The 22,189-nt window shown below is 65.5% G+C and overlaps 2 protein-coding genes across 4 annotated transcripts; both read left to right on the plus strand.

Annotated features, from left to right (window-relative positions):
- Window positions 1-2,197: 2,197 nt before the first annotated feature.
- SEPTIN5 (septin 5) lies at window positions 2,198-10,379 on the plus strand. Of its 3 annotated transcripts, none has more exons than XM_022551295.3 (12): window positions 2,198-2,311; window positions 2,458-2,468; window positions 6,681-6,777; window positions 6,879-6,965; window positions 7,206-7,329; window positions 7,408-7,542; window positions 7,648-7,765; window positions 7,854-7,955; window positions 8,758-8,854; window positions 8,939-9,074; window positions 9,192-9,294; window positions 9,401-10,379. In XM_022551295.3, the coding sequence occupies exons 1-12, from the start codon at window positions 2,269-2,271 to the stop codon at window positions 9,455-9,457; spliced, it is 1,110 nt and encodes a 369-aa protein (XP_022407003.1). In that variant the 5' UTR covers window positions 2,198-2,268; the 3' UTR covers window positions 9,458-10,379. The 3 variants fall into 3 exon arrangements, with proteins under 3 accessions (XP_022407003.1, XP_022407001.1, XP_022407002.1); XM_022551293.3 differs by lacking the exons at window positions 2,198-2,311; window positions 2,458-2,468 and adding exons at window positions 3,220-6,074; window positions 6,242-6,307; XM_022551294.3 differs by lacking the exons at window positions 2,198-2,311; window positions 2,458-2,468 and adding an exon at window positions 3,221-6,074.
- Window positions 10,380-10,453: 74 nt separating this feature from the next.
- On the plus strand, window positions 10,454-21,078 carry GP1BB (glycoprotein Ib platelet subunit beta). Its single transcript, XM_089894847.1, has one exon. The coding sequence runs from the start codon at window positions 10,887-10,889 to the stop codon at window positions 11,469-11,471; it is 585 nt and encodes a 194-aa protein (XP_089750973.1). The 5' UTR covers window positions 10,454-10,886; the 3' UTR covers window positions 11,472-21,078.
- Window positions 21,079-22,189: the final 1,111 nt, after the last annotated feature.

The raw sequence follows: 22,189 nt of genomic DNA on the forward strand, positions 1-22,189 counted from the left end.
TGCGCTTATGCACACACTCCTTTGGATACTTACTTTAATGAAAAAGACCCTGTTTATGTGGTGCCCCTCACCCTTTCTGGTCCCATCTCCAGGATTGTTTTAAAATCCGTGATTTAGCCAAGCTAGGCCCTTGACCTGCAGTCCAGTGCCCTCAAGGCCGTGTTCAAACCCCCTGACAGGGGGCTGCCTGGAGCCCTTCCCGACCCAAGGAGGGCAGTGCTGTTGGGCACTTTGCAGGGGCACATCTGCCCTGTTGGGGACAGGCTCCTGTCTCTCCTCCTATGTCCCCACAGGCACAAGCTCGCCTGGCTCAGTCTGTGCTAAATGTCGAACTGTCACGTTTCACTGCCCGATTGACCCATTTTGCAAAGCTCCAGGTCCCCTGAGACGGGGTTCTCACCGAGCCCCTCAGGGCTGATGAAGGCTCAGAAGTCCTGCCTGGCACTCAGAGTGTCCCCTCCGGCCCCATTCCCTTATCCACAATTCCAAATTCCCTAAAGATCTGAAACAAAGGTTTTCAAAACTTGGTGGCAAAGCCAGCCTTGAACTGATATACATTTACTCTGATCTTTATTTATTCAAGTTCGTGTGAACAGTTGTGTTTCAGTACAAAAATCTTTAAAAAAAATTTTTTTTAATATCGTTTGGCCACGCAGAGCGGCATGCAGGACCTTAGTTCCCCAACCGGGGATCAAACCAGCACGGAGTGGAAGTGCAGAGTCTTAACCACTGGACCACCAGGGAAGTCCCTCAGTACAAAAATCTTAATGTGCCTGATTACGGGGTGCAGCCCCAGGGTCCAATGAGGTATCATGTAATGTATGAGATGTACAAAAATTCTGAATTCCAAACACATCTGGCCCCAAGGCCTGGGTGAGGGGTGGGGGCGGTGGACCGTCCCCACACATCGCAGTGCTGGAGCAGGCGACAGTCTGGTAAAGGGAAACAGGCTCAACCTGGCCCCAGGATTTCGCAGAGTGATGGTGCTGCTCTCGTGGCTTTTTCACTTAGAGGTGAAACAACTCTGCCTGGTGCTGGTGCTCAGAGGTGGAGGAGCCCACAGGCCAGCAGAGGGAGGAAGGGGTGCAGGAGGGCAGGGAGGGACGGGGCTTCCTGCCTGTGGAGGGGGCAGCAGGCCTTCTCCCACACAGGACCCTCCCTCACCTGGGAAGCTGGTGACCACTGGCCCAACTGTCACTTTCTGCGGGACTGAAAGCTCCAGACGTGCCTCCTGGGGGCACTCCGGGGAGGTCCAGGCCAAGGGCACCTGGGAGTGTGGCAGTGACCGAAGAGACAAGAGGCACTCATGCTGGTGAGTCCTCAGCTTCCCATCTGTAAGTGGGGTGCAGGCCCTGACCTGCCCCACCTTCACAGTGCCCTGGGGGGCCCCCTGCAACCCTTCTCAGGGTGCTAGCAGTCTGCCTCTGGGTCTGCAGAGCAGAGGGTGCCGAGGTGGGCATGGGGGGCGCAGGCCTCAGGTTGGGCCCATCCTGTCCAGGATGGCGGCTCATTCCCCACCAGTAATCCTGGAAAGGGGGCCGGCTAACGGCCCAGGTGTGTGGGCTTGCAGAGCTGCGCGCACAGCACCGAGCAGCTGCAGGAGAGGAGCTGGGGCTGGTCCCCCGCCACGCATCAAGCTTTCCGCACAGTGACCATCACCTTTCCTGCCACGGCCAGGAGCAGGACTCCCCAGGCAAAAGCCTCCGGCGTCCATCCTGATGAGGTGAGGAGGGGCATCCACTGACCTCAGTGGGCAGAGCATGCCGGGGGCGGGGGGCCGGGAAGTGGCATGAGGCGGGAGACCCCAGGGGCAGGCTTTACAGGTGGGCCACACCAAGGATGGCCAGAGGTCAGGCCTGGACTGGGGTCCCACGAAGGCATAGGAGTCAGCCCGGGTCTGGGCAGGGGGCCGGGTTGTAGGCAGGGACGGGGTGGAGGGCGGGGTACGTGGGCAGGGGCCCGGCAGCGGGGAGGGGAGGTGGGCAGGGGGCGCGGCCGCGGGGGTGGGCGCAGAGCGGGTCTCGCGGTGTCCGGGCGGCTGGAGGCGAGGGCGTCGCCCCAGGCAGCAGGCGCGGGGTCTGTAGGGGCGCCTGGGTCCCCGCCCCCGCTGGCCGCGCCGGGTCGCGCGTGGGCGCGGCGGGCGCCGATTGGCTGGCGGGAGCGCGGGCGGGGCGGGCGGCGGCGCGGAGGGGCCGGTCACCCCGCAGCCCGGCCTCGGCCTCCGCTCGTCGCCGCCCCGCCCGCGCGCACGTCCCCCCGGCGGCCACCATGAGCACAGGCCTGCGGTACAAGAGCAAGCTGGCGACCCCAGGTGAGCCCAGCGCCCGCCCGCGCGCGCGCGCGCACTCCTTTGTCCCCGCCGCCCGCACGCCTCTCACCGTGTGTCTCGGTCTTTCCCCCGCCCGCCGGCCCGGGCCCGGACCCCGACCCGACCCCCGACCCCACCCGACCCCGCAGAGGACAAGCAGGTACGTGTGCGCCGTCGCTCACCTGGCCCGCTGTCACCCATTGTGCCACCAACGCGCGGCGCCCCAACGCGACCCCGCCCCCGCCGGCCGTCATCCTGCTCTGTCGCGATAACCGATAACCGATTGTCAGCCTGGGCAGTGCCGCCAACCCGGGGCTGCAGAGGGGAGGAGCGGCCGCAGTGCCTCCGGGCCTGGCTCCTGACCCTCGAGGCATGGCGTGCGCTCCTCCCCGGATGGGGGATGGGCCGGGTGCCCCTCTCCCACTGGTCCAGCACCAGCCTCTCTTTGCTGACCTGGCCCGTGGCCGTGTGCTGGGGGTCCTGTGTGAGGCCATGGTCCTGAAAGGCCACGGGCTGGGGGAGGGGTTTGAGTCCACCAGCCAGGGCCAGTCCCTGAGCAGCCCCACAGGGGAACCTCTGGCCACCCCACCCAACTTCTCTGCATCTTATGCCTCCTCTCTGCACACACCAATGTGAGTGGGCTGATCTGTGGCCAGGCCTCTTCCCCAGACTGGGAGTCTCCAGGGCCTGGTCTGAGTCATCCCGGTGCCCAGCACCAGTCTTCAGATCTAGAGGGTACAAACTGATTTCTCAAAGGGCCGGCCTAGACCCCAGCCTCCAGGAATAGAGGGTCGGACAGGAGGCTGGCCTGGGCACTCGCTGTGAACCTAGCTGAGGCCAGGTTTAAACAGCTAGGAGACCCCAAGAGGGCGTTGGGGGGGTGGGTAACCGGGGGGAGCTGGGGGTTCTGGGGCAGCCCTGCTGGGGGCCTCTCTGGCTTGAGCTCAGCCATGTTTAGGGCAGAAAAGAAGAGCCCAACTCTGGCATCAGGGTGGCCTTGGCAACCCTCGTCTGGGATGGGGGCTCACACCCTGGGTGGATGCTGGGTGGAACCCGAAGTCTTGGCCTAGGTGCGGCAGGCGGGCCAGGAGTGGCCCAGCAGGTGGGGTGGGGGCTGAGAGTCACTCCTGCCCAGTGCCAGGCCCCTAGCAGGGATACGCCCCACCCTGGGATGGGTGAGGCTCACGGGGAGGGGCCACGACCACCTCATCCTGCCAGCAAGGGGCTCCCTGGGGAGCCCGGGACAAGAGCTGCCTCCCCATCATGGCGGGTCAAACAATGAAGGAGATGCAGGGACACACTGCCACCAAGCTATTGTTCAAGGGAGAGAAAGAGGGAAGGCCTGGGAGACCAGCCCCCCTTCTCCTGGGCCTGTGGGCACTCAGGGACCCCCCTGCTGAGGCTCGAGCCCCTTCAGGCCTGTCTACCCCTCCTGGAGCTCAGCTAGGACCAGCCTTACCTGTCCCCTGCTCCCAGGACTAGAGGGAGAGAGCATTATGCGGGTGGGGTGTGGGGTTCCCTGGGAGCAGGGCCAGGGAGCCCGGTGTTTGGGGAAGGCTCCCCGTGGGTCTGGGGGAGCCGGAAGCCTGCAGTAACTTTGCTGTTCCATGGTTGTTGTTACTGAGACTCAGCCTGTCTGCACTCTGCGAAAGGGGGCAGGGGAGCTCTGTGGGCCCCCTCTGTGCGCACCCATCTCAGACACTGGGGAGGGCTCTGGTGGTCCTCTGTGCCCCCTCCTCCAACTCCCACCCCATCTCTAGCAGTGGTGGGGCCTTCACTGGCTCTGGCAGCTGGGGTGGTTCTAAGAATGGAAATGCCTCGAGAGTGTCAGGCACCAGGAGGAGGTGGGGAGGAGGTGGGCGCAGCAGTGTCTGTGGCTCGGGAAGTCCTGAGGAGTATTTGTTGTGCCTCGGGGGCCAGAGAAAGGGAGTAGAAGGGCCCCTTCCTTGGGGATCCCCCAGGGAATCCCCAGGCCCCATCTGGACGAAGTCAGGGGATGGGGCAGGCAGGCAGGGAGCTGGTCTTTTCCCCCTGACCCGGACCTCCGCTGAGGCTGTGCCTTACCGATGGGGAAACTGAGGCCTTCTGGGGACAACGAGCCCATCAGGCACCAGGCTGTGGGGTGCCAGCTCTGTCTGTCCTCCTGGAGATGCCCTGGGCCTGAGATGTCAGCCTGTCTGGGCAGGAAGTGGGCCGAGGGGCCATGTCTAAATTGGAGCCGGGGGTGGAGGCTGGGTGGGACTCAGCCCCAAGGCCCCTCGCAGGTCCGCGTGGTGGAGGGCTGGGGCCAGCGCAGAGGCTTTCTCAGAGCCAGGGCTGGGGAGCTGGGGCCTGTGGCTCCCCGCCCCTCTCGGATGAAAGGCTCCCCTGTTCCCAGCAGCGGGCCCACCCCTCCTCCCCAGGTGCCAGCGGCCTCCAGGCCACACAGCAGCAGCATGAGCCTAGACAGGGGGACAGAGGCCCCTTAAGCGGGGAGCCAAGAAGGGAGGGCCTAGGTGGGGGAGAACTGTGGGGCCTCCCGTTCCCACTGACGCACAGTCCAGGGACACGTCTCTTTGGATCCCCAGCTCCTTTGCAGGCCTCCCTTGCCACCGGGCTGGTGCTGGCTTGTTCAGATTCTGGTGGGTCCTGCGGGTAGGGTCAGTGAGGAAGGGTTTGGGGGCTCAGGAGACCCCTGTGGTCCCTGGAGTGGCCTCACAGGTGTGAGGGCTGAGCTGGCTGGAGCCCTACAGGCCCTGTGTTGCCCAGTCCTGTAAGTGAGAGCAGGGTGGAAGCTCAGAGGGAGTGTCCCCCTTAGGGGGAAGGGTTCACTCCAGCACCCCCTACCTCTGCTGGCAGCGGCTGTCTGGGGGTAGAGGTGGCAGCGCAGGGCTGGCCGGCGGGTTTGTGGAGCTACGCACTGGCCACAGCTTCCAAGTTTGCAGAGGTGGGGGTAGGGGTTGGGCATCTAGTGCTCTGATCGCTCCCTTCCCCCAACGTAAGCCTCCGCGGGCCTGGGCGGGGAGGTGGGCTCTGCCCTCGCAGGTTCCCAACTTCTCTCGGCGGCCACGGCGGTAAGAATTCTCCAGACACACGCGCACACACGCGAGGGGCGGGCCGTGCGTCGGTGGGTAGCTGGGGGCGCCTCTGTGACACCGCCGCGGGAGAGTAGGGGGACCGGGCGGGCTCCCGCGGGCGCACGCGTGGATGGGGGCGTACTCGGGCGCCCTCTGGCAGGCGGGACGCGGCAGCGCAGACCCGGCCGTGGACCCGGTCCCCCGCCCACCCGGCTGTGCAGTCGCTGGACTGACGGCCTGAGCCGCGCCGCTCCGCGCGCAGCCGCCCGCCAGCCCGCCGAGCTGGGCCCTGCCCTCCTCAGCTCCGTGGCTCCGCCCGCGCGGCCCAATTTCCAGGCGACTGTCTCCCGGAGACCGCGCGCTCCTCTCCGGCGCGAGGGCCCGCCTGTGCCAGGGGCAGGCCCGCCTGGGGCCGGCGAGCGGCTTGGTGGCCTCGGGGTCCCGGCATCGCGTGAGCGCCGCCCCTCCGGGCTTCGCTTCCCGCGTCCGTAACCCGTAACCCGTAACCCGGGGGCGAGAACAGGGCCTCGGGGCCGCACAGCGCGCGAGCCCCTGGCGCACAGCTACGCCGGGTGGGCCTGACGCACTCTGGGCCCCAGCGCAGCGGGCAAGGTCCCGGGGTCGCTGCGATGGACTCGCTGGCGGCACCCCAGGACCGCCTGGTGGAGCAGCTGCTGTCGCCGCGGACCCAGGCCCAGAGGCGGCTCAAGGTGTGTGTGGAGAGGGGAGCGGAAGGTGGGTCAGCTGTGCGCCCGCCCCCAGCGCACGGACTGGGGATGCGACGGGAGCCGCAGGGCCGGGGTCCTGGGGTGGGCGCCGGAGGCCGCGGGAGGCTGGGCGCCGCTGTCTATAAATAGCCCCTGCTCCGCCGTCGCAGCAGCCAGCCACCCCCGCGGCTGGATCGGGGCCAGACGGGGCCTCCCACCCCTTACACTCGGGAGGGGTGAGTATTGAGGTGGGGGCTTCTCCAGCCTCTGAGGGCCTTGGGCGTGTGTGAGGGGTCTGGGTCCTGGTGCCCTCTGCCCACCACCTAAGGGGGGACACCGCCTTGCCCGCTGTGCCTGCCACCCCCCTCCACACGCACACAGACTCCATCTCGGTCCCTGCGAAGCCCTCGCGGGCGCCTCCACCCTCCACCCCCACCTGCCTTCCACCTCCAGGGCCTTTGCCCACAGGCCCTCACCCACTTCTGCCATTGAGATGCCCCCTCCCTGGGGACCCTGCCCTGCTGCCCCCTGGCCTGAGCTGGGTAGGGGCCAAGGCACCGGGCTGCCCCAGGAACCCCAGCATGCCCCTGACCCGCCCGCCCCCGCCAGGACATCGACAAGCAGTACGTGGGCTTCGCCACACTGCCCAATCAGGTGCACCGCAAGTCTGTGAAGAAGGGCTTCGACTTCACGCTCATGGTGGCGGGTGAGTGGGCCGGCCTCCAGGGCGTGGGGTGGGGCACTGGCAGCCAGGCTCTGTCTGGGGCCTGGGACCTGACCCGACTTCCTCACTGCACCTGTGGGCAGGGGAGTCGGGCCTGGGGAAGTCCACACTGGTCCACAGCCTCTTCCTGACTGACTTGTACAAGGAACGGAAGCTGCTCAGTGCTGAGGGTGAGTGGGCCCCACGCGGCCCTGGCGCTGCCACCATCCCCTGCTGGGTGACCTCTCCAAGGGCTCCTTCCAGGTCCAGCCCTGCTCCTCTGTCCCCGAAGCATGGGTCTCCCGTTCAGGGTCCAGATCACCGCCGGGCCACATAGCCAGGGATGAGAACAAGGGTCTGGGCTGCCCGGGGTGGGAGTGAGGGTCACAGAGGGTCTGTGAGGGTCTGTCCCCCCACCCGCCTTGCCACAGAGCGCATCAGCCAGACGGTCGAGATCCTGAAGCACACGGTGGACATTGAGGAGAAGGGGGTCAAGCTGAAGCTCACCATTGTGGACACACCAGGCTTCGGGGACGCCGTCAACAACTCTGAGTGGTGAGGAAGGCCTGCCCGGTCTGCCCTGGCCCCTGGCCACCAGCCACCAGCCTGGCCTCATGTGCCCCCTGCCCCCAGCTGGAAGCCCATCACCGACTACGTGGACCAGCAGTTTGAGCAGTATTTCCGGGACGAGAGCGGCCTCAACCGCAAGAACATCCAGGACAACCGTGTGCACTGCTGCTTGTACTTCATTTCCCCTTTTGGGCACGGGTAGGTGGCTACCCCGGGCCAGGGGTGCGGGTCCTGCCCATCCCTGCGGCGCCCCCTCCCACCACCCCCACCCCATGAGCCCCTCGCCCTGGCTGCTCTCCACAGGCTGCGGCCAGTGGACGTGGGCTTCATGAAAGCCCTGCACGAGAAGGTGAACATCGTGCCCCTCATTGCCAAAGCCGACTGTCTCATCCCCGGTGAGATCCGGAAGCTGAAGGAGCGGGTGAGCCTGTGCGGCCGCGGGGCGCAGCCGGGACTCTGGTGGGGCCAAGGGCACCAGCCCCTCACCTGATGGCCCTTGCCTGCCGCAGATCCGGGAGGAGATAGACAAGTTTGGGATCCACGTTTACCAGTTTCCTGAGTGTGACTCGGACGAGGACGAGGACTTTAAGCAGCAGGACCGGGAACTGAAGGTGAGGCTGCAGCGCACTGGGGGTAAGGGACCCAGAGGCCACTTTACACCAGGTCGGGAGGAGGGCCCGGGCCCAGGTCTGACCTGGGGGGCAGGAGTGTTTCGTCCAGGCCGTAGAGTCTTCACCTGGGGCTGGGGCTAGGGCGGCCCAGGTCCCCCGCTGGCTTGTGTAGTTGGGTCCCCATGTAGTTAATAGGTCATGGAATGCTTGCCAGGATCTAAAGGCACAGCCACTGGCCAGGCCCCCACCCTGGCCCTTCTCTCAGCCCCCTCGCCATGCTTCACCCACAGAAGGGCCTAGTCCAATGGCCCCAGGCCTGTGCATGTCCTGCCTCCCAGAATTCTGAGCTCCGGGGGGAGGGGGTGTGGCTTTGAGTGCCCCGGGGGTTAGAGTGGTGATGGCAGGCCCAAGCTGGGGACAGGTGGCCACCGAGCCAGGAGCAGGGTGGACCTTTCACCCCGAAGTCAGCAGGGGTATCACTAACGGGAGGCATGGGCTCTGCCCTGGGAAAGGAATGGGGAGGCACTAGATGGAGTGGCTGTTGGTGATGGGGATATCAGGAGGGGGGGGTACCTCTGATGGGCACGGCCCAGCAAAAGCCCTAAGGTGTAAGCTGCACCAGTTCTGGCTTCAGCTGGCAACAGAGAGGCCAGAGGTGGGGACAACAGGGTCTCTTTGGGGAGAGGTTGTTGATGGTCATTGTGGAGGGGCGGGCCAGGCGCTTAGTGCCCATGCCCCTCTCCCACCACTGACCCCACACCCATGCTAACTGGGAGTGAGCCCTTGCACCTGCCCCCCCCAGGAGAGCGCACCCTTCGCTGTTATCGGCAGCAACACGGTGGTGGAGGCCAAGGGGCAGCGGGTCCGGGGGCGTCTGTACCCCTGGGGGATCGTGGAGGGTGAGTCGAGGCCTGGGGCACAGCATTTGGGTGGGAAGGCTCCCCTGGGCCGGCACCTCACCCACCGCCCGCCCCTGCCCACAGTGGAGAACCAGGCACACTGCGACTTCGTGAAGCTTCGCAACATGCTCATCCGCACACACATGCATGACCTCAAGGACGTGACGTGCGACGTGCACTACGAGAACTACCGAGCGCACTGCATCCAGCAGATGACCAGGTGCGTGACCCACCCGCCCTCGGACCTGCCCTGACCCCCACCCAGAGGTGTGGGAGCCACAGCGTATCGAGGGTCAGCCCAGCCCCCAGCAGCTTATCCCCGGTGTCCACCCTGCAGCAAACTGACACAGGACAGCCGCATGGAGAGCCCCATCCCCATCCTGCCACTGCCAACCCCCGATGCTGAGACAGAGAAGCTCATCAGGATGAAGGATGAGGAGGTTGGTAGGCAGCAGGAGAGGAGCAGGGGCTGGGGGCGGGGACAGGGCCAGGCCCGGCCCATCGCACTTCTCACCCCACCCACCGTTGTTCCTGCCCCGCCCCCAGCTAAGGCGCATGCAGGAGATGCTGCAGAAAATGAAGCAGCAAATGCAGGACCAGTGACCCCGCCCCAGCCCCACTTCTCCATGGATATACTGCCAGTTTCCAGGCTGGCCCTTCCCACCCCTGGACCCCGACTGGCCTGGACTCGACACCGGATTCATCTGGATCGCTAACAGGCCTGGACACAGCCCCAATTCCAGAGTGGCCCAGACCTGGACTTTTCCCTACTGTTCCTGAACTGACCCAGAGACGCGGGGTCGCAGCCCCCAGCCAGCCCTAATTTATTCTCAGCATCAGCCCCTCCCGTCATTTGTGTCTGCTTCCAAGGGGCCTGGACAATGGCCCCCACAACCAGCCCTCTCTGGCCTTGGGGGAGCAGGAGCTAAGTTGGGTGGTGACTTCTGAGATCTCCCCCCAACCCAGAAGGTCACAGCACTTAGATTCCAGGCCCTACTCAGATGGGCGGGTAAACCAAGGCAGAATAGGGGAGCAGGTCCGCAGGATCCTGGGCCTATTCCCTGCCCAGTGCTGCAGAGTGAACTTGGGAGCCCTCACTTTGTGCTGAGGTGGGCCAGGTCCTTCTTACCTCCTCACCCACTCACCAGGTAGCTCAGCGGGCAGGTTGGACAGCCGAAGCAATTAGGATCCTTCCAGACCTTAGGAGGCCAGTTGGCTGCTGGGGAGGAATAATGGGGCTGGGATGCTTGTAAATGCCTACGCCCCTCCCGCATGGCCATGGCCCGGCTCCAGGAGCAGTGGGTGGTGGGCAAACTGGCAACCCCCATCCCTGGACCACCCTTCCCTGTTGGTCGCTGGAGGCCTGTTCCCCGCAGCAGCACTGTTGCCCCGGGTTCCTGAGCCCTTGGTCCCCCATCCCTCCACCCGCATGGTCCCTGCCCCCAAGCCCCATTCTCCAGTTTGTTCAGTTGTGAATGCTGCGTCCTGTCCTGGTGACAGGAGAACAATGTTGGTGAACGTCGAAGAGGGTGTCCGAGTGCTCCGTGCGCCCCTGGGAGCGAGTGGGGCGGAAGCCGGGTCGGCCGGCAGCCTGGCGATAGTGCTCTATCTGCGCTGCCGGCTTGGCCTACTGGTTATTTGCGACGGGGCTGTGGTCGGTTCGGCGGGTGCGCCGGGGACTGGCAGGGGCGGGGCGGCTTTATCGCCCGGTTCTGCGGCTGCTGCCTGGCGCTCCAGAGCTAGCTGGACCGCTGTCCTCTCGCCATGGGCTCCGGTGAGTCTGGGGTCTGCCCGGGCCAGGCCGCTCCCTGAGTAGAGTCCGGTGCGGAGGTGCTCTGTCCTCTGGGCTGTAGTCGGGAGAGGTTTGGGTCAGACTTAGAGGGCACTTCCAGCCAGTGTGCCGGGCTGTCGGGGTGGAGAGGCTCGCGGGTGATGGGGGGCACGCGGGTGCCCCGGGACCCCGCCCAGGAGCCCCAAGGGCCGGGCTCACCGCGGCGCTTCCCTTCCAGGGCCGCGCGGGGCGCTGAGCCTAATGCTTCTGCTGCTCGCGCCGCCGGGCCGCCCGGCCGCTGGCTGCCCAGCCCCGTGTCGCTGCGCGGGGACGCGCGTGGACTGCGGGCGCCGCGGGCTGACGTGGGCTTCGCTGCCGGCCGCCTTCCCGCCGGATACGACAGAACTGGTGCTGACGGGCAACAACCTGACGGCGTTGCCACCAGGGCTGCTGGACGCGCTGCCGGTGCTGCGTGTCGTGCACCTGGGCGCCAACCCCTGGCGCTGCGACTGCCACCTGGTGCCGCTGCGCGCCTGGCTGGCAGGCCGGCTGGAGCGCGAGCCCTACCGCGACCTGCGCTGCGCCGCGCCCCCCGCGCTACGGGGCCGCCTGCTGTCCTACCTGGCGGAGGAGGAGCTGCGCGCCGCCTGCCCGCCTGGCGCGCTCTGCCGCGGGGCGCTAGCGGCGCAGCTCCTGCTACTCTGCCTTGGGCTGCTGCACGCGCTGCTGCTGGCGCTGCTGCTGTGCCGCCTGCGGAGGCTGCGCGCCCGCGCCGCGCGCCGGTGGCCGCTGACTACCCCGCTGGCGGAGGAGCCCGCGACCCCCGAGCCGAGCGACTGGCGCTGAGCCGTGCGGCCGGCCCACGGACGGCCCCCCGCTCCGGCCGCATCCTCCGCCCACACGATCTCCCAGACGCTCCCCCCACCGCGGCCGCGCGCAGGGGCCCCACTGCTGCGCGCGCACCGCTGGCGACACGCTCGCACCCCCTGGACCTGGATGCCGAAGCGGGCCCGGGGCGAGCCGCTGCCCAGACCAGTCGAGCCCCCCACGCCATCTCCAGTGCGAATAAACCCTGCTCTCCATCCGACCTATCTCTGCACCGTGCGACTCGGAATCCCCCCCTCAAACCCAGAAAGAGCTCCGGGGATGATTCAAGGGGACACATCGCATGTTCATACACTCAAAATCACCTTCTGGGGTGCGCGCAAGGTCTAGGAGTGAACTCACCTGCCACCGACTCTCCCAGAAGTTCTAGTGAGAAGGCACAGAAGAGCTGGAAGTACAGTGCCCGCACTGGCGGGAGTGAGGACAGAGGGGACAGTGAGGACGCTGTGGAGCAGTGAGGACACTGGACAGGACAGTGTGGGGACGGTGAGGACCCCACAGGAAGTGTAGTTGCCAGAAAGAGCAGATGCTCAGAGTGGCGGTTTCCGGGAGGCAGTGAGGGTCTTCCAGGGGGCTCTGAGGACAGTCCAGGGTGTGAGGTTTCCCTGAAGGCAGTGACTGCGCCACACAGGCAGCTTTCAGGGTATCAGGGGTGCACTGGGGATGGTGAGGGCGGTCGGGTGGCCCAGCAGATGCTTCCCGGGCATCTGAGAGAGAAGTTCTGGAGGGCAGGTGAGGAGGGAGCGAGCGTTGTGAGCTGGGGTCCACGTAAAGTTCCCTGCAGGGGTGAGGAGGCACCTGGGGTTGCAGGTCTCTGAATTGTGTCCTCCACCTAGCCGCCGCCTCCTGCAGGAAAGCACCTCTGACTGTTTCTCAGTCCCTGTCTCCCCGTCCCAGCCCTGGATCCAGGCTGAGCCACCAGGGCCTGGAAATCCTCTGTGGGTGTCCCAGTGAGGCTCAGGCTGCTAATGAGGGCCTGGCGGACCCAAAGAGGGGCTGATGCATTTCCCACTATTGGGGTCCTGCTCCCGCCCTAGGTGTGGCCCCCACCTGTTTGGCCCTGTGAACAATGAAGGCTGCTTGCTGTTCACCCCAAACAGGACCCTGAGAAGGAGCCTCGGGCCTGAGCCCCAGCTGCCTGGCACAGGAAGGCCCCCGGCTCCTCTGACCGGGTCGGGGAGGCTGCCACTGACACGGCCTTTGTCCTGGCCTTTGTGGGACAAGACAGATGGCCCTCCGGTCAGGCTGATGCTATCTCAGGGCTGCCGGTGGGACGTGAGGCAGGAGCCACCCCCTCCTTTGTGGGCAGGTGCATGGCATCCGGCCCATTGTGGGCTGCAGTTGACTGTCTGGCCGTCCATCCAGCCTTATCACCACATCTGGGACAGCGGCCCCTTTTGTACAAATAAACTGCCACCCTACCTCCCCCAGGGAGTGTCCCAGAGCCCCTGGTGTGGGTCAGAGGTAACAGTCATTGTCAGAGCAAGGTCCACAGGCCACCCCCTAAATTCAGCCCCAATGTGGTGCAGGAAGCGGGTGTCACCCCTACTTTCTAGAGGAGGAAACCAGATCCCAGAAGCGGGTCTCCCTGCTGGGCCCCAGAGCTTTCTCCATGGCTGCACTGGGAGCAGAGCTGAAACCAGGCCCCTGGGACCCACTCTCCTCCTCACTGAGGACTTTAGGGGGCAAATGCAGGGCCCAGAGAAAGTGGCCTTGGGGTCCTAGGTGACCCCAAGCTAAGAGAAGGAGGCCCCCCTGGGCCATGGGACAAGGTCCCAGCACGAGCTGTGAGAAGTGGTGAGCAGGAGCCCAGCTCCACGGCCAGTGTCCTGCTGAGTGGGTGGGCATGAGGGCCCCGAGGGCCAGGAGATGCAGAAGACTGGAGCTTCTTTGAAAGAGGGAAAAGGCTGGTAACACAGTGTGGTCAGACTTAAGGAAGAACTTCCCACTCGGACAACGGGGCAGTGGAACCACATGGTTTCTCCAGGCTTGCCCCTCCCTTTTGCCAGTTCTCCATGATTTTGATGGGCTCCGGCCAAGGTACTGACCACAGGGGGATGCCGGCCTGGCCTCGCTGGCTGACCTGGCCCAGCCTACTTGGAGCCCCCAGTCCCAATCCTGACCCTAAGCTGACCCTCCACACACGAACCCTGGGGCCTCAGCCTCCAGAGTGTGGGGAATTGGAACAGTCCCAGCTCAGGGACCCTGAATGAGGAGTGGACACCCCTCCCCCAGCTCCAGGGCCTATGGTGCCCCTCCCTCCAGCACTGTCCTCCATCTCATGGATGACACACCTGCCCCAGGGTCCCTTCCCCACTGATAGGCTGGTCCCCTCTGGGGCCTCAGACTCCTTCCAGATGGGAACAGGTCAGGGTCCACTCAAAGCTCTGCCAACCCCTCATACCTGCAGCCCCCAGGCTGGCTGATTCAGGGCCCCCTGCCCTGCAGCCCCAGGATCCTCTGACCACAGACTGGCCCCCCAGCTTCCCGGGGGGTAGGGGGGTGGCCAGTGGTGTGGCTCCCAGGACCCCCAGCCTTAGATCAAGGCCAAGCCCTTCCCAAGGCAGGCATGACTTTCCTGCTCTATGTCCTAACTATTCAAGGCCTCCACTCAACATGTCCTCAGCAGGGCGTGTCCTGGCCCTGCCCTGCCCAGACAGGTGGTGCAGGACCCTAAGACTGCCCCGGGGCTCAGACCACATCCTGGCTAGTGAGCGACGACCGAGGGGTTGCATAGAGTGAGCCCCGGCAGGGCCAGACGGCGGCGCAGTTAGACAAAACCCTGACCTGCGCGGGGAGCCTCGGTGTTTTCATCCCTGAAATGGGCTGATGCCTGTGTCTCGTCCTCCCCGGGCGCGCGACCCCAGCCCGGCAGCAGAGGGCGCTCGCGACCTGCAGGAGAGCCTGTGCAGGGCTCCCGGGGCGGAGGGGCGCAGGGCGCAGAGACACCAGGCTCGCCGGGGAGCGGTGCTCAGAGCAGGACCTGCCCAGGCTGGAGGGGGCGGGCCCCGGGGTCCGCAGATCGCGGCCGTGGGGGCGGGGCGGGGAGGGAGAACGAGGGGACGCCCCCACCCCCGCCCCCGCCGCGCGCTGACAGCCGGTCGCAGGGAAGATAAGGGACCTCTTCCGCCGGAGGGGAGTTGGGGGGATGGTCAGCCCAGGTAAGCCCTCCGCCCTCCACCGCTTTTTGGCTCCGTAAACACTTATTGAGTCCCTGCTGTGTGCACCGGGCGGACGGGGGCTGCGAGACCGCGTGGAGGGGACCGTGAGAGGCTGGCTGGCTCCCGGATGCCCAGGGAGTGGGACATGGGATCCGCCACCTCCTGACCAACCTGGCGGCGAAGTGCGGGTCCCCAGTGGGCGCCTCCTGCCTGCGGAGGGGCCGGCCGCTCGCTGGGCTTGGACTCGAGGGGCCCACGCGGACGAGGCCCTGGGAAGGGCTGGGGGCCAAGCCCTGGCCATGATGGGGGGTGGGCGCGCCGCCCAGACGGAGCAACAACACTGGCGTGGGTGGCGGGGCCCTGGGGGCCCATAGCTCAGCGCAGAGTCTGCGCCCACCCCCAGCGTTTCCGATGGAGGACAGGCAGCGGGTGATAAATCACCAGCTCCCACCCCCACCCACCGGTGCTGCCATGGAGAAGGGGGGCTTCGAGCGACAGAGACAGAGCCCGAGGCAGACAGAGACAGGCCTAGAGACAGAGACAACCTCAGAGACAAAGGCAGCTACAGACGCCCAAGGACACCTCCAGGTCCCCTTACCTTCCACCCCCAGAACCCCCTCCACCAGGCCCATCTGGAAACCAGCTGAGAGCCACCCCACCCAGCCTGCCAACCCCCAACAAGGAGGAAGAGGAGGAGGGAGCAAGGACTTTGCAGCCATAACTCCCCTCCCCCTGGAGGACCATAAATCAGCAAGGGGCTCTCGGGAAGCCCTCCCTCCCAGGTTGAGGGGGGTCTTTGGGGTCACTGGCCCTGGTGACTGGGCCTGGCCCTAGCTGTATCCCCCCACTCCTTTAACAGTCCTTAGGGGATCTCCCTGCTCCAGCTCTCTCTTTCTGCAGCCCAGTCACAAACCCAGAGCTGCCTACACCCAGTGCTGTCTACACTGGATGCGCAGTCTATCCTCCCTCTTCTCTCTGTCTGCAGACAGGAAACGTCTGCAGGGAGACGTCCTGTCCTATCAGGAGACCCTGGGCTGGCCCTGCAGGAACTGGGGTCAGCGGTCCTCCCCAGTGAAGCCTCCAGGGCCTCCCCTCTGCCCCAGGGGAAATGCTATCTGTCCCTTCTTCCATCCTGCTTTCCTGTCACCACCACCCCCAGCTGCTGAGGGCCAGCTGGACAAAGGGTGCTGAGAGATGGGCCAGGTGGGCCCCCGCCACAGGTGTGAGCACTCCCTGGGGTCAGGCGAGGCTTGAGAGAGCCCACAGGATGCTCCCAGGACCTGCAGGGTGGGCCCAGACCCCGATCCCAGCCGGACCAGCCTCAGCAATCCCTGCCCTGGGCGTCTGTCCTGCAGACAACCCGCTGGACCCCTGTGGCAGAGATAAGGCCACCTGTACATGGGGAAACCCACAAACGTCCACCATGACACCTTTCCTGGCTTGTCTCAAAGAGTGGTAGGGGCGAGGACAGGGGCTTTCTCGTCTCAAAAGATCTTCGGAGCGCTGGGAATTCTGTGCCTGAGAAAGGCACTGAGTATCCTGGGGGCTGGCCAGGGCCTCGTCATGTGGACGGTCCCTTGACCCTCAGAACAAACCCCCTGAGCCCTGGGACGTCAAAAGCACTGACCCGGTGTGTGGAGGTGGGGAATGGGAGGGCCTCCTGGAGATGTCCAGGAGCCGCCTCACAGGGGAGGATCCAGAGAATGCAGGGGCAGGAGGTGCGCTGGGCTCAGCCCATGGGAGGGAGGGGGTGCGAGGGCCCCCTCCCCCCAGCATGCTGGGGGAGGGGGGACGCCGTCCAATCCTTCATTCATTCCCAATTGTTCTCCCACCCGTGCACCCGTGTGCACCCCTGTCTGGAGGCTGCCGGCTGCACGGGGGAGGGCTGGGGTGTAGGTCCCTTGGTCCCCAGACCTCCACCCAGCAGAGCCCCCCACCCCCCAGCCCAGGTGCTTCTCTCTCTGCCAATCACACAGGACCCTGGGACCATCCCCACAGGAACCCTCAGAGGTGGGAGGAGCTGGAAGGGGATCCTTCAAGCTTTACCTGATGGACCCCCGTGGTGCGGGGATACGGACCCCAGGGGAAGTAGAGGGTTCCCATGGCAGCCATTTCTGCCCAGGTGTGTGGATGGGCCTGGCATGCCCACCCCTGAAAGGGAGGCTGCAGCCTGGAGCTGGGGGTCCCGGCAGTGTGGGCATCACCCTGGGAATTGTACGCCCTTGGCCTCCCTCTGAAGGGCTCCCTGTGGGCGGCCTCGCTTCTACGTAGAAATCTATTTTGATGTGGTTTGTGTTGGGGAGTTTGCTTTTCTCTGTGCTTTGTTTACTTAAAGACGCTCCTGAAGGATTCCAGCCCGTCTGCCGGTACTGAGGAAAGGGCTTCTGTCTGGGCAGGGTTGGGAGGGGCAGGGCCCCTGGCAGCTGCCTGTCCCGGCACGCCCACCCCTGCCCTGTGCCCACCAAAGGTGTACCAGCGACAGACCTAGAGCAGGCAGGGGCCCGGGGATGCCGCCATCCAGGGGCATCGCACAGAGGCGCAGTTCAGGAGGCTTTATGAGAAAAGTGGGGCAGACCTGTTTGTGCAGCCCTGGGTCTCCTGGCACTAAATGCCTCACCTGGGCAGACACTTCTTTGTGAGTCCCTGGTGGGGAGGTCCCTATTTTATGGGTCTTTCTGCTGCAGACCCCTCATCTGGGGCCTCTGCTCTGCAGGTCTCTTCTCTGTGGGTCTCTGGTGTGGGAACCTCTGGCGGGGGGGGGGGTCAGTGCCACCTCTCCTTATTTGGGGTGACATGGCTCTGCCACAGCGGCCTCTGGGTCATCTGTCAGACCCTTCTCACTGGGCTGAGGATCCACTGCCACCAGAATCCCTGGGGCCCACACTCCTGAGCCTCTTGTGGCGAGGCCAGCAGGAGTGACTGGAGCATGACTGTGTCCCCAGATCATCCATGGACAAGTGAAAGGGCATCAACGGCTAAGGCTGACCTGCAGCCTTGACTCCGTGAAGTTCCCTAGACCTCTTCAGCAATGCCGTCGTGAGTCCACTGAATCCTCCCTAAATCCTTCCTGAGTCTCCCAACCTGCCCTGGGCCCTCCAGGTCCTCTCCAAGTGCTCCCTGAGGCTCCCAGACCCACCTGCATCTCAGGCTTGGGATACTGTACCTGGATTGGTCCTGGCAGGTAACTGAGGTTGATGCCAGTGGAGACCGGAGCCTGGCACCACCCCACAGGGTCCTGGTAAACAAGGTGGGCAGTGGGCACGGTGGCCTCAGGTGTGGCGGCAGGACTATGAAGGGTCCTCCTGAGTTATAGCCTCACTCCATTAGCGCCCGCGTCTGGGGTGTTCAGTGGCTGGACAGGCGGCGCCCCTGGGCCTCCGAGACAGTCAGAGCAGGTGGGCCCCAGGCACAAGTGAGGCGTCACCACCCCATACCTGTTCCGGATCCGCCTCCTCCCAATTCGCTCGCCCTGTGTCCTTCCTGTGCAGCGGCCCGGGTCCCCTCCACCAAGACCCTCCTTGTGGGCTGTCTGGGGGTGAGGGAGACCCTGCACAGAACCTCGCGTGCTCTGGGTGGCAAGCCGTGTCTCTGAGCAGCCAGGCCACCTCCTCACGCGTGAGTGTGCGTGTGTGGATGGGAGTTGGATGGTGCTGCCTCCCTGGGTGAGCGGGTCCGCGTCCTCACACCTCCCGCGGGCGCGCATCCCACTGGCCGGCCGTGCCCCTGTGTGCCCTCGGCCGCCGCCCCTCCCTGCCTGCCGTGCCGTGTGTACACAGGCTTGTTTTCCCTGCCTCGCGGGCCAGGGGTGTGCTCGTAAATCGTGCAGCCGATGACACATTTATCCCGCGGGCGGCTGGCGGTGTGAATTTATGGCTGCCCCTCCCTCCTGGCTGAGGAGGGACAGGGGCCCGAACACCCCACAGGCAGGCACTTACGGGCTGCTAGGCTGGCCGGGCCATTGTGGGGGCCACCAGGAGGGACTCAGGAGTGCTCCCAAGGTCTGGCCGGCTCAGAAGCCCTGCAAAGTCAGGGGACAGATGGCAGCTGAGAGGCTGGGTGGGCTCTGCCTGGGTGCGGGCTGGGGTCGGGGCTTCTAACCTGCCCCACCTCCGCCTCCCACCTATGAACCAGGCGGGACAGGAGGGGCTGCTTCCCTCTGTGTGGACTCAGCCCACCCACTGCTACTAGGCCTGTTGGAGGCATCGAGGTTCGGAGAGGATTGTCTGGAAGGGTGGGGACCCTGAGGGCAGCTGGGGCTGCCTACAGGGAGCGGGGAGGCGTGGAAATTGAGGACGGGGGGCCCAGAGCATCCCTGCCCTCTTCCTCCTTGTAAAGATGGGGAAACCGAGGCCGAGTGAGGAGAAGGGCCCAGATTCCTGCTTCCCAGCATGCAATGTGGGGGTCCCAGGCGCAGCCCCCTCCCAGGGCCCTTTGTCCAGCACAGTCTGCGCGTTGGGGGGGCAGCCAGGTCCGAAGATGGGAGAGACGATGGAACAGTCAGGTCCCCTTGGGCCACAGCGGGGGATGGGGGCCGCTGCCTTCCCTCTGTCCGTCTGTCTGTCTCTGAAGGGGGTCGGGTCTCCAGGGGCCCCTCTGTCGGCTCTCATGCTTGCCCCCCCTCTGGTCCCCGGCCCCCCACCCCCTACCCGCCGGCCTGTCAGGATGAGCGATGGCGTTGCCCCTCCCCAGGCCCTCAGCCCCAGGCCGGTTCCCGCTCATTAGCCGCTGACACTGTTTGCTTTCCCGCCCGGGACGCCCACCCCCGTCACAGGCCATTTCTCCCGGCGCCCCCCACCCCCGTGGGCCTGCCCGGGGGTCCAGGGTGCCGGGCAGGACCTGCGTTCGGCTCCCAGAGAGATGGCCAGACACAGCCCAGCCCCACCCTCACCTGCAGGCGCCAGCGGACAGACCTGAGCGCAATAGTCAGGCCACAGCGAGAGTGAGACTGGGCCATGCCTCTGAGCCTCAGCTGGCCCTGTGGTGACACTCGGACTGGGTCTCTGGTGACAGGCTCACACTCCCGTCTCTGTCTCTCTTGATCACTCATCCCTATTTCTGTCTTTGGCTCTGGTCTTGCCCCCAGCCTCACCCCATGGAATGACCATTGAGCCACCATCCCCATGCAGAAGGCGCCTCTCCACCCGGTGTCCCTCTGTCCCCCAAGCAGCCCTGGCGCACAGTGTGTGGGTCAGAGGGTGAATCTATGATGCCAAGGCTTGGGGAAGAAGGCAGGTGGAAGGGTGACCAGGGCATAGCTGGGGGTGCTCCCTGGGCTCTGCACCCCAGCTCCAGAGTGCTCCGAGCAGGGGAGGCTGCAGATGGACCGGGGTTGGGGGGTTTGGCGTTGGTTCAGCCTCCAGGGCAGCCTTGGGGGCATGTCGGGGGTGGCAGGCCGCTTGCTGGCCCCCCTGCCCCCTCTCCATACCCTCCCTTAACGTCAACCCCCACCCAGTGTGTCCACAGCTGGGCGGCATCAGGGCCCACAGGCCGGTGGCAGCCAGTCCTTCACTTAAAAATGTGTTTGTGATTTTGGCGGCGGGGCAGATAACGGTGACGAATGGCCCGCCGGCCCCACGGGGCCCCCAGCCCATCTGGTTTGACTTTGGCCTGTCGTAGGGTGCCCCGGGGGCCCCACCCCTGCCCTCGGGCAGTATCCTCCGAGTGAAACCCGGGGCCAGCGTTGGCAGCCCTGACGTACCTCTAACCTTTGCAGACATTGGTCCCTCTGCTGGGAACACCCCTGTCCTCCAGTGAGTGTCCCACCAGGGCGACCCTCTGCCCCGGGCCCGCGGGTACTGGACACTGGCCGGGTCAGTGTAGAGGCCACGTCCTGATCAGGTCTCTCCCCTCCACGGAATGGGGAGCAGTGGGCACCTGGCGTGAAGGTGATGGAGGTGGAGAGGCCTGTGGAGGGGGCAGGGCAGCCGGGGTGGGGCCTGGCCGCCTGGCCTGACGGGCAGCGCATGTGGTCATCATCAGGAGGGATTTCTGACAGGTCTCCCGACCCTCCCGCAGCCGCTGAGGCCCCCAGACCATCGATTATCCCTGGAGGGCAGCTTCCGGGTCCAGCCCCGTGCTCGGCTGGGGGGCAGTGAGGTCGAGCCGAGCCCCTCGGCCCAGCCCCTCCCTTCCGCCCCTCTCTGGGCTTCTGGAGGGGGCGCAGAGGTGAGGGGCGCCTGCTCCTCCCCCCACAACCATAGGGGCACCCTGGGCCGTCGCAGCCCAGGCCCTTGGAAGCAGCCGGACATGTGCTTGGGGTCCACTTGGTCAGTGCGACCCCAGGGACACGGGCTCCTGCATTCCCAGTGAGCCTTCCTGAGCCCCCCTGCCCAGGTTACAGACAGGGGTTGGACCCTGCCCTCAGTGAGGAGATAGGGGAAGGGGGCGCTTGGAGGTGCCCCCACCCATCTCAGGGCCGGGGGTGGGGTGGGGGTGGGGGTGGGGTGGAGGAGGGCATTGCAGGCCCAGGAGCAGAGCTGGGGGCCATCCCAGAGGCGCAGCCTAAACTGCTCTGTCCCCAGGAGCTGCATCTTCCAGGCGGCCCTGGGTGGGGACAGCTGTGGGGAGGGAGAAGGGTGGCGCTGCATCAAGACTCCTGCCCCCTCCCTCCAGGCAGGAAAATCCCTCTCCCTCAGTATCACATTGTTGAGAATTAACTTTGTTGAAATAAAAATTGGTCTTGGTATTAACTCGGCCTCGAGGATTTTCTCTGCGATCCTGGAGGCTGCAGAGGGGTCAGAGGACCATTCCCAGAGCTGGCTGCTGGCTTGGGTTTCAGGGGCGCCAACGACCTCCTAATCCTCTCTGGGCTGTAACTCCCTGCCTCTTGGGGGCACGGTTCCTGGGGCTGGGGGGAGGGAGGAGCTGCTCTGGCCCTGCCTCCCCTGACCCTGGCCATGAAACCGGACAGCATGGACAGCGAGGATCTCGGGGGTCCGGCCCTGGTCCCCCCCACCCCTGATCCCTCCCCCACCTCTCCCCCATCTCTCCACATCACTTGGCAGCCATGGCTGATGTCCATGGGACTCCTCCTCCACCCTCATGGTTCTGCCACAGCCTCGGTTTCCCCCCATAAAATGGGAGGCTTGGCCCAGCCTGGGTGCGGGAGGCCCTGCAAACAGACGGGCAGCCTGGTGGCCAGACGCTCAGAGGTGGCCCTTCTGGGAGGCGAAAGCCCCGATGTGTGGCCGTGGCCAGAGTCCTCTGGGGGTGGGGACGGAGAGGGGGCGCTGAGGGCTTATGGCCGTTCACAGCCTCAGTCTCAGATGGCAATTGGCGGCCAGGCCGTGCACATGGCTGGGGGGTAAGGACAGAAACATGGGGTCCCCAAGACCAGCTCCCAGGGAGGCAAGCAGAGACATGCGTACCACTGCATCCACCAAAATGGTGTCTGTCTACACCCACGCAGACCTGTGTGCAGCTGCTCCGAGAGCCTCTGGGGGCCTCACCTTTCACATGGCCCCCTCTGCCTGGTGCGTCCCCCTGGGGCCTTCCACTCATCTGGAGGGTGTGTCTGCC

This window comes from Delphinapterus leucas, chromosome 14 (genome assembly GCF_059928025.1).
Source record: "Delphinapterus leucas isolate spDelLeu-1000000601 "Yukka" chromosome 14, BTC_Dleu_Yukka2, whole genome shotgun sequence".
NCBI lineage: Eukaryota > Metazoa > Chordata > Mammalia > Artiodactyla > Monodontidae > Delphinapterus > Delphinapterus leucas.

What these genes read in the sequence shown, in the direction of transcription:
- GP1BB (XM_089894847.1), top strand. Translation starts at nt 10,887, where the DNA reads ATGCTTCTGCTGCTCGCGCCGCCGGGCCGCCCGGCCGCTGGCTGCCCA.
- SEPTIN5 (XM_022551293.3), top strand. Translation starts at nt 5,994, where the DNA reads ATGGACTCGCTGGCGGCACCCCAGGACCGCCTGGTGGAGCAGCTGCTG. An exon ending in AGCAGGACCGGGAACTGAAG is followed by an intron (nt 7,956 to 8,757) that starts GTGAGGCTGCAG and finishes TGCCCCCCCCAG; the next exon opens with GAGAGCGCACCCTTCGCTGT. An exon ending in TGCATCCAGCAGATGACCAG is followed by an intron (nt 9,075 to 9,191) that starts GTGCGTGACCCA and finishes TCCACCCTGCAG; the next exon opens with CAAACTGACACAGGACAGCC.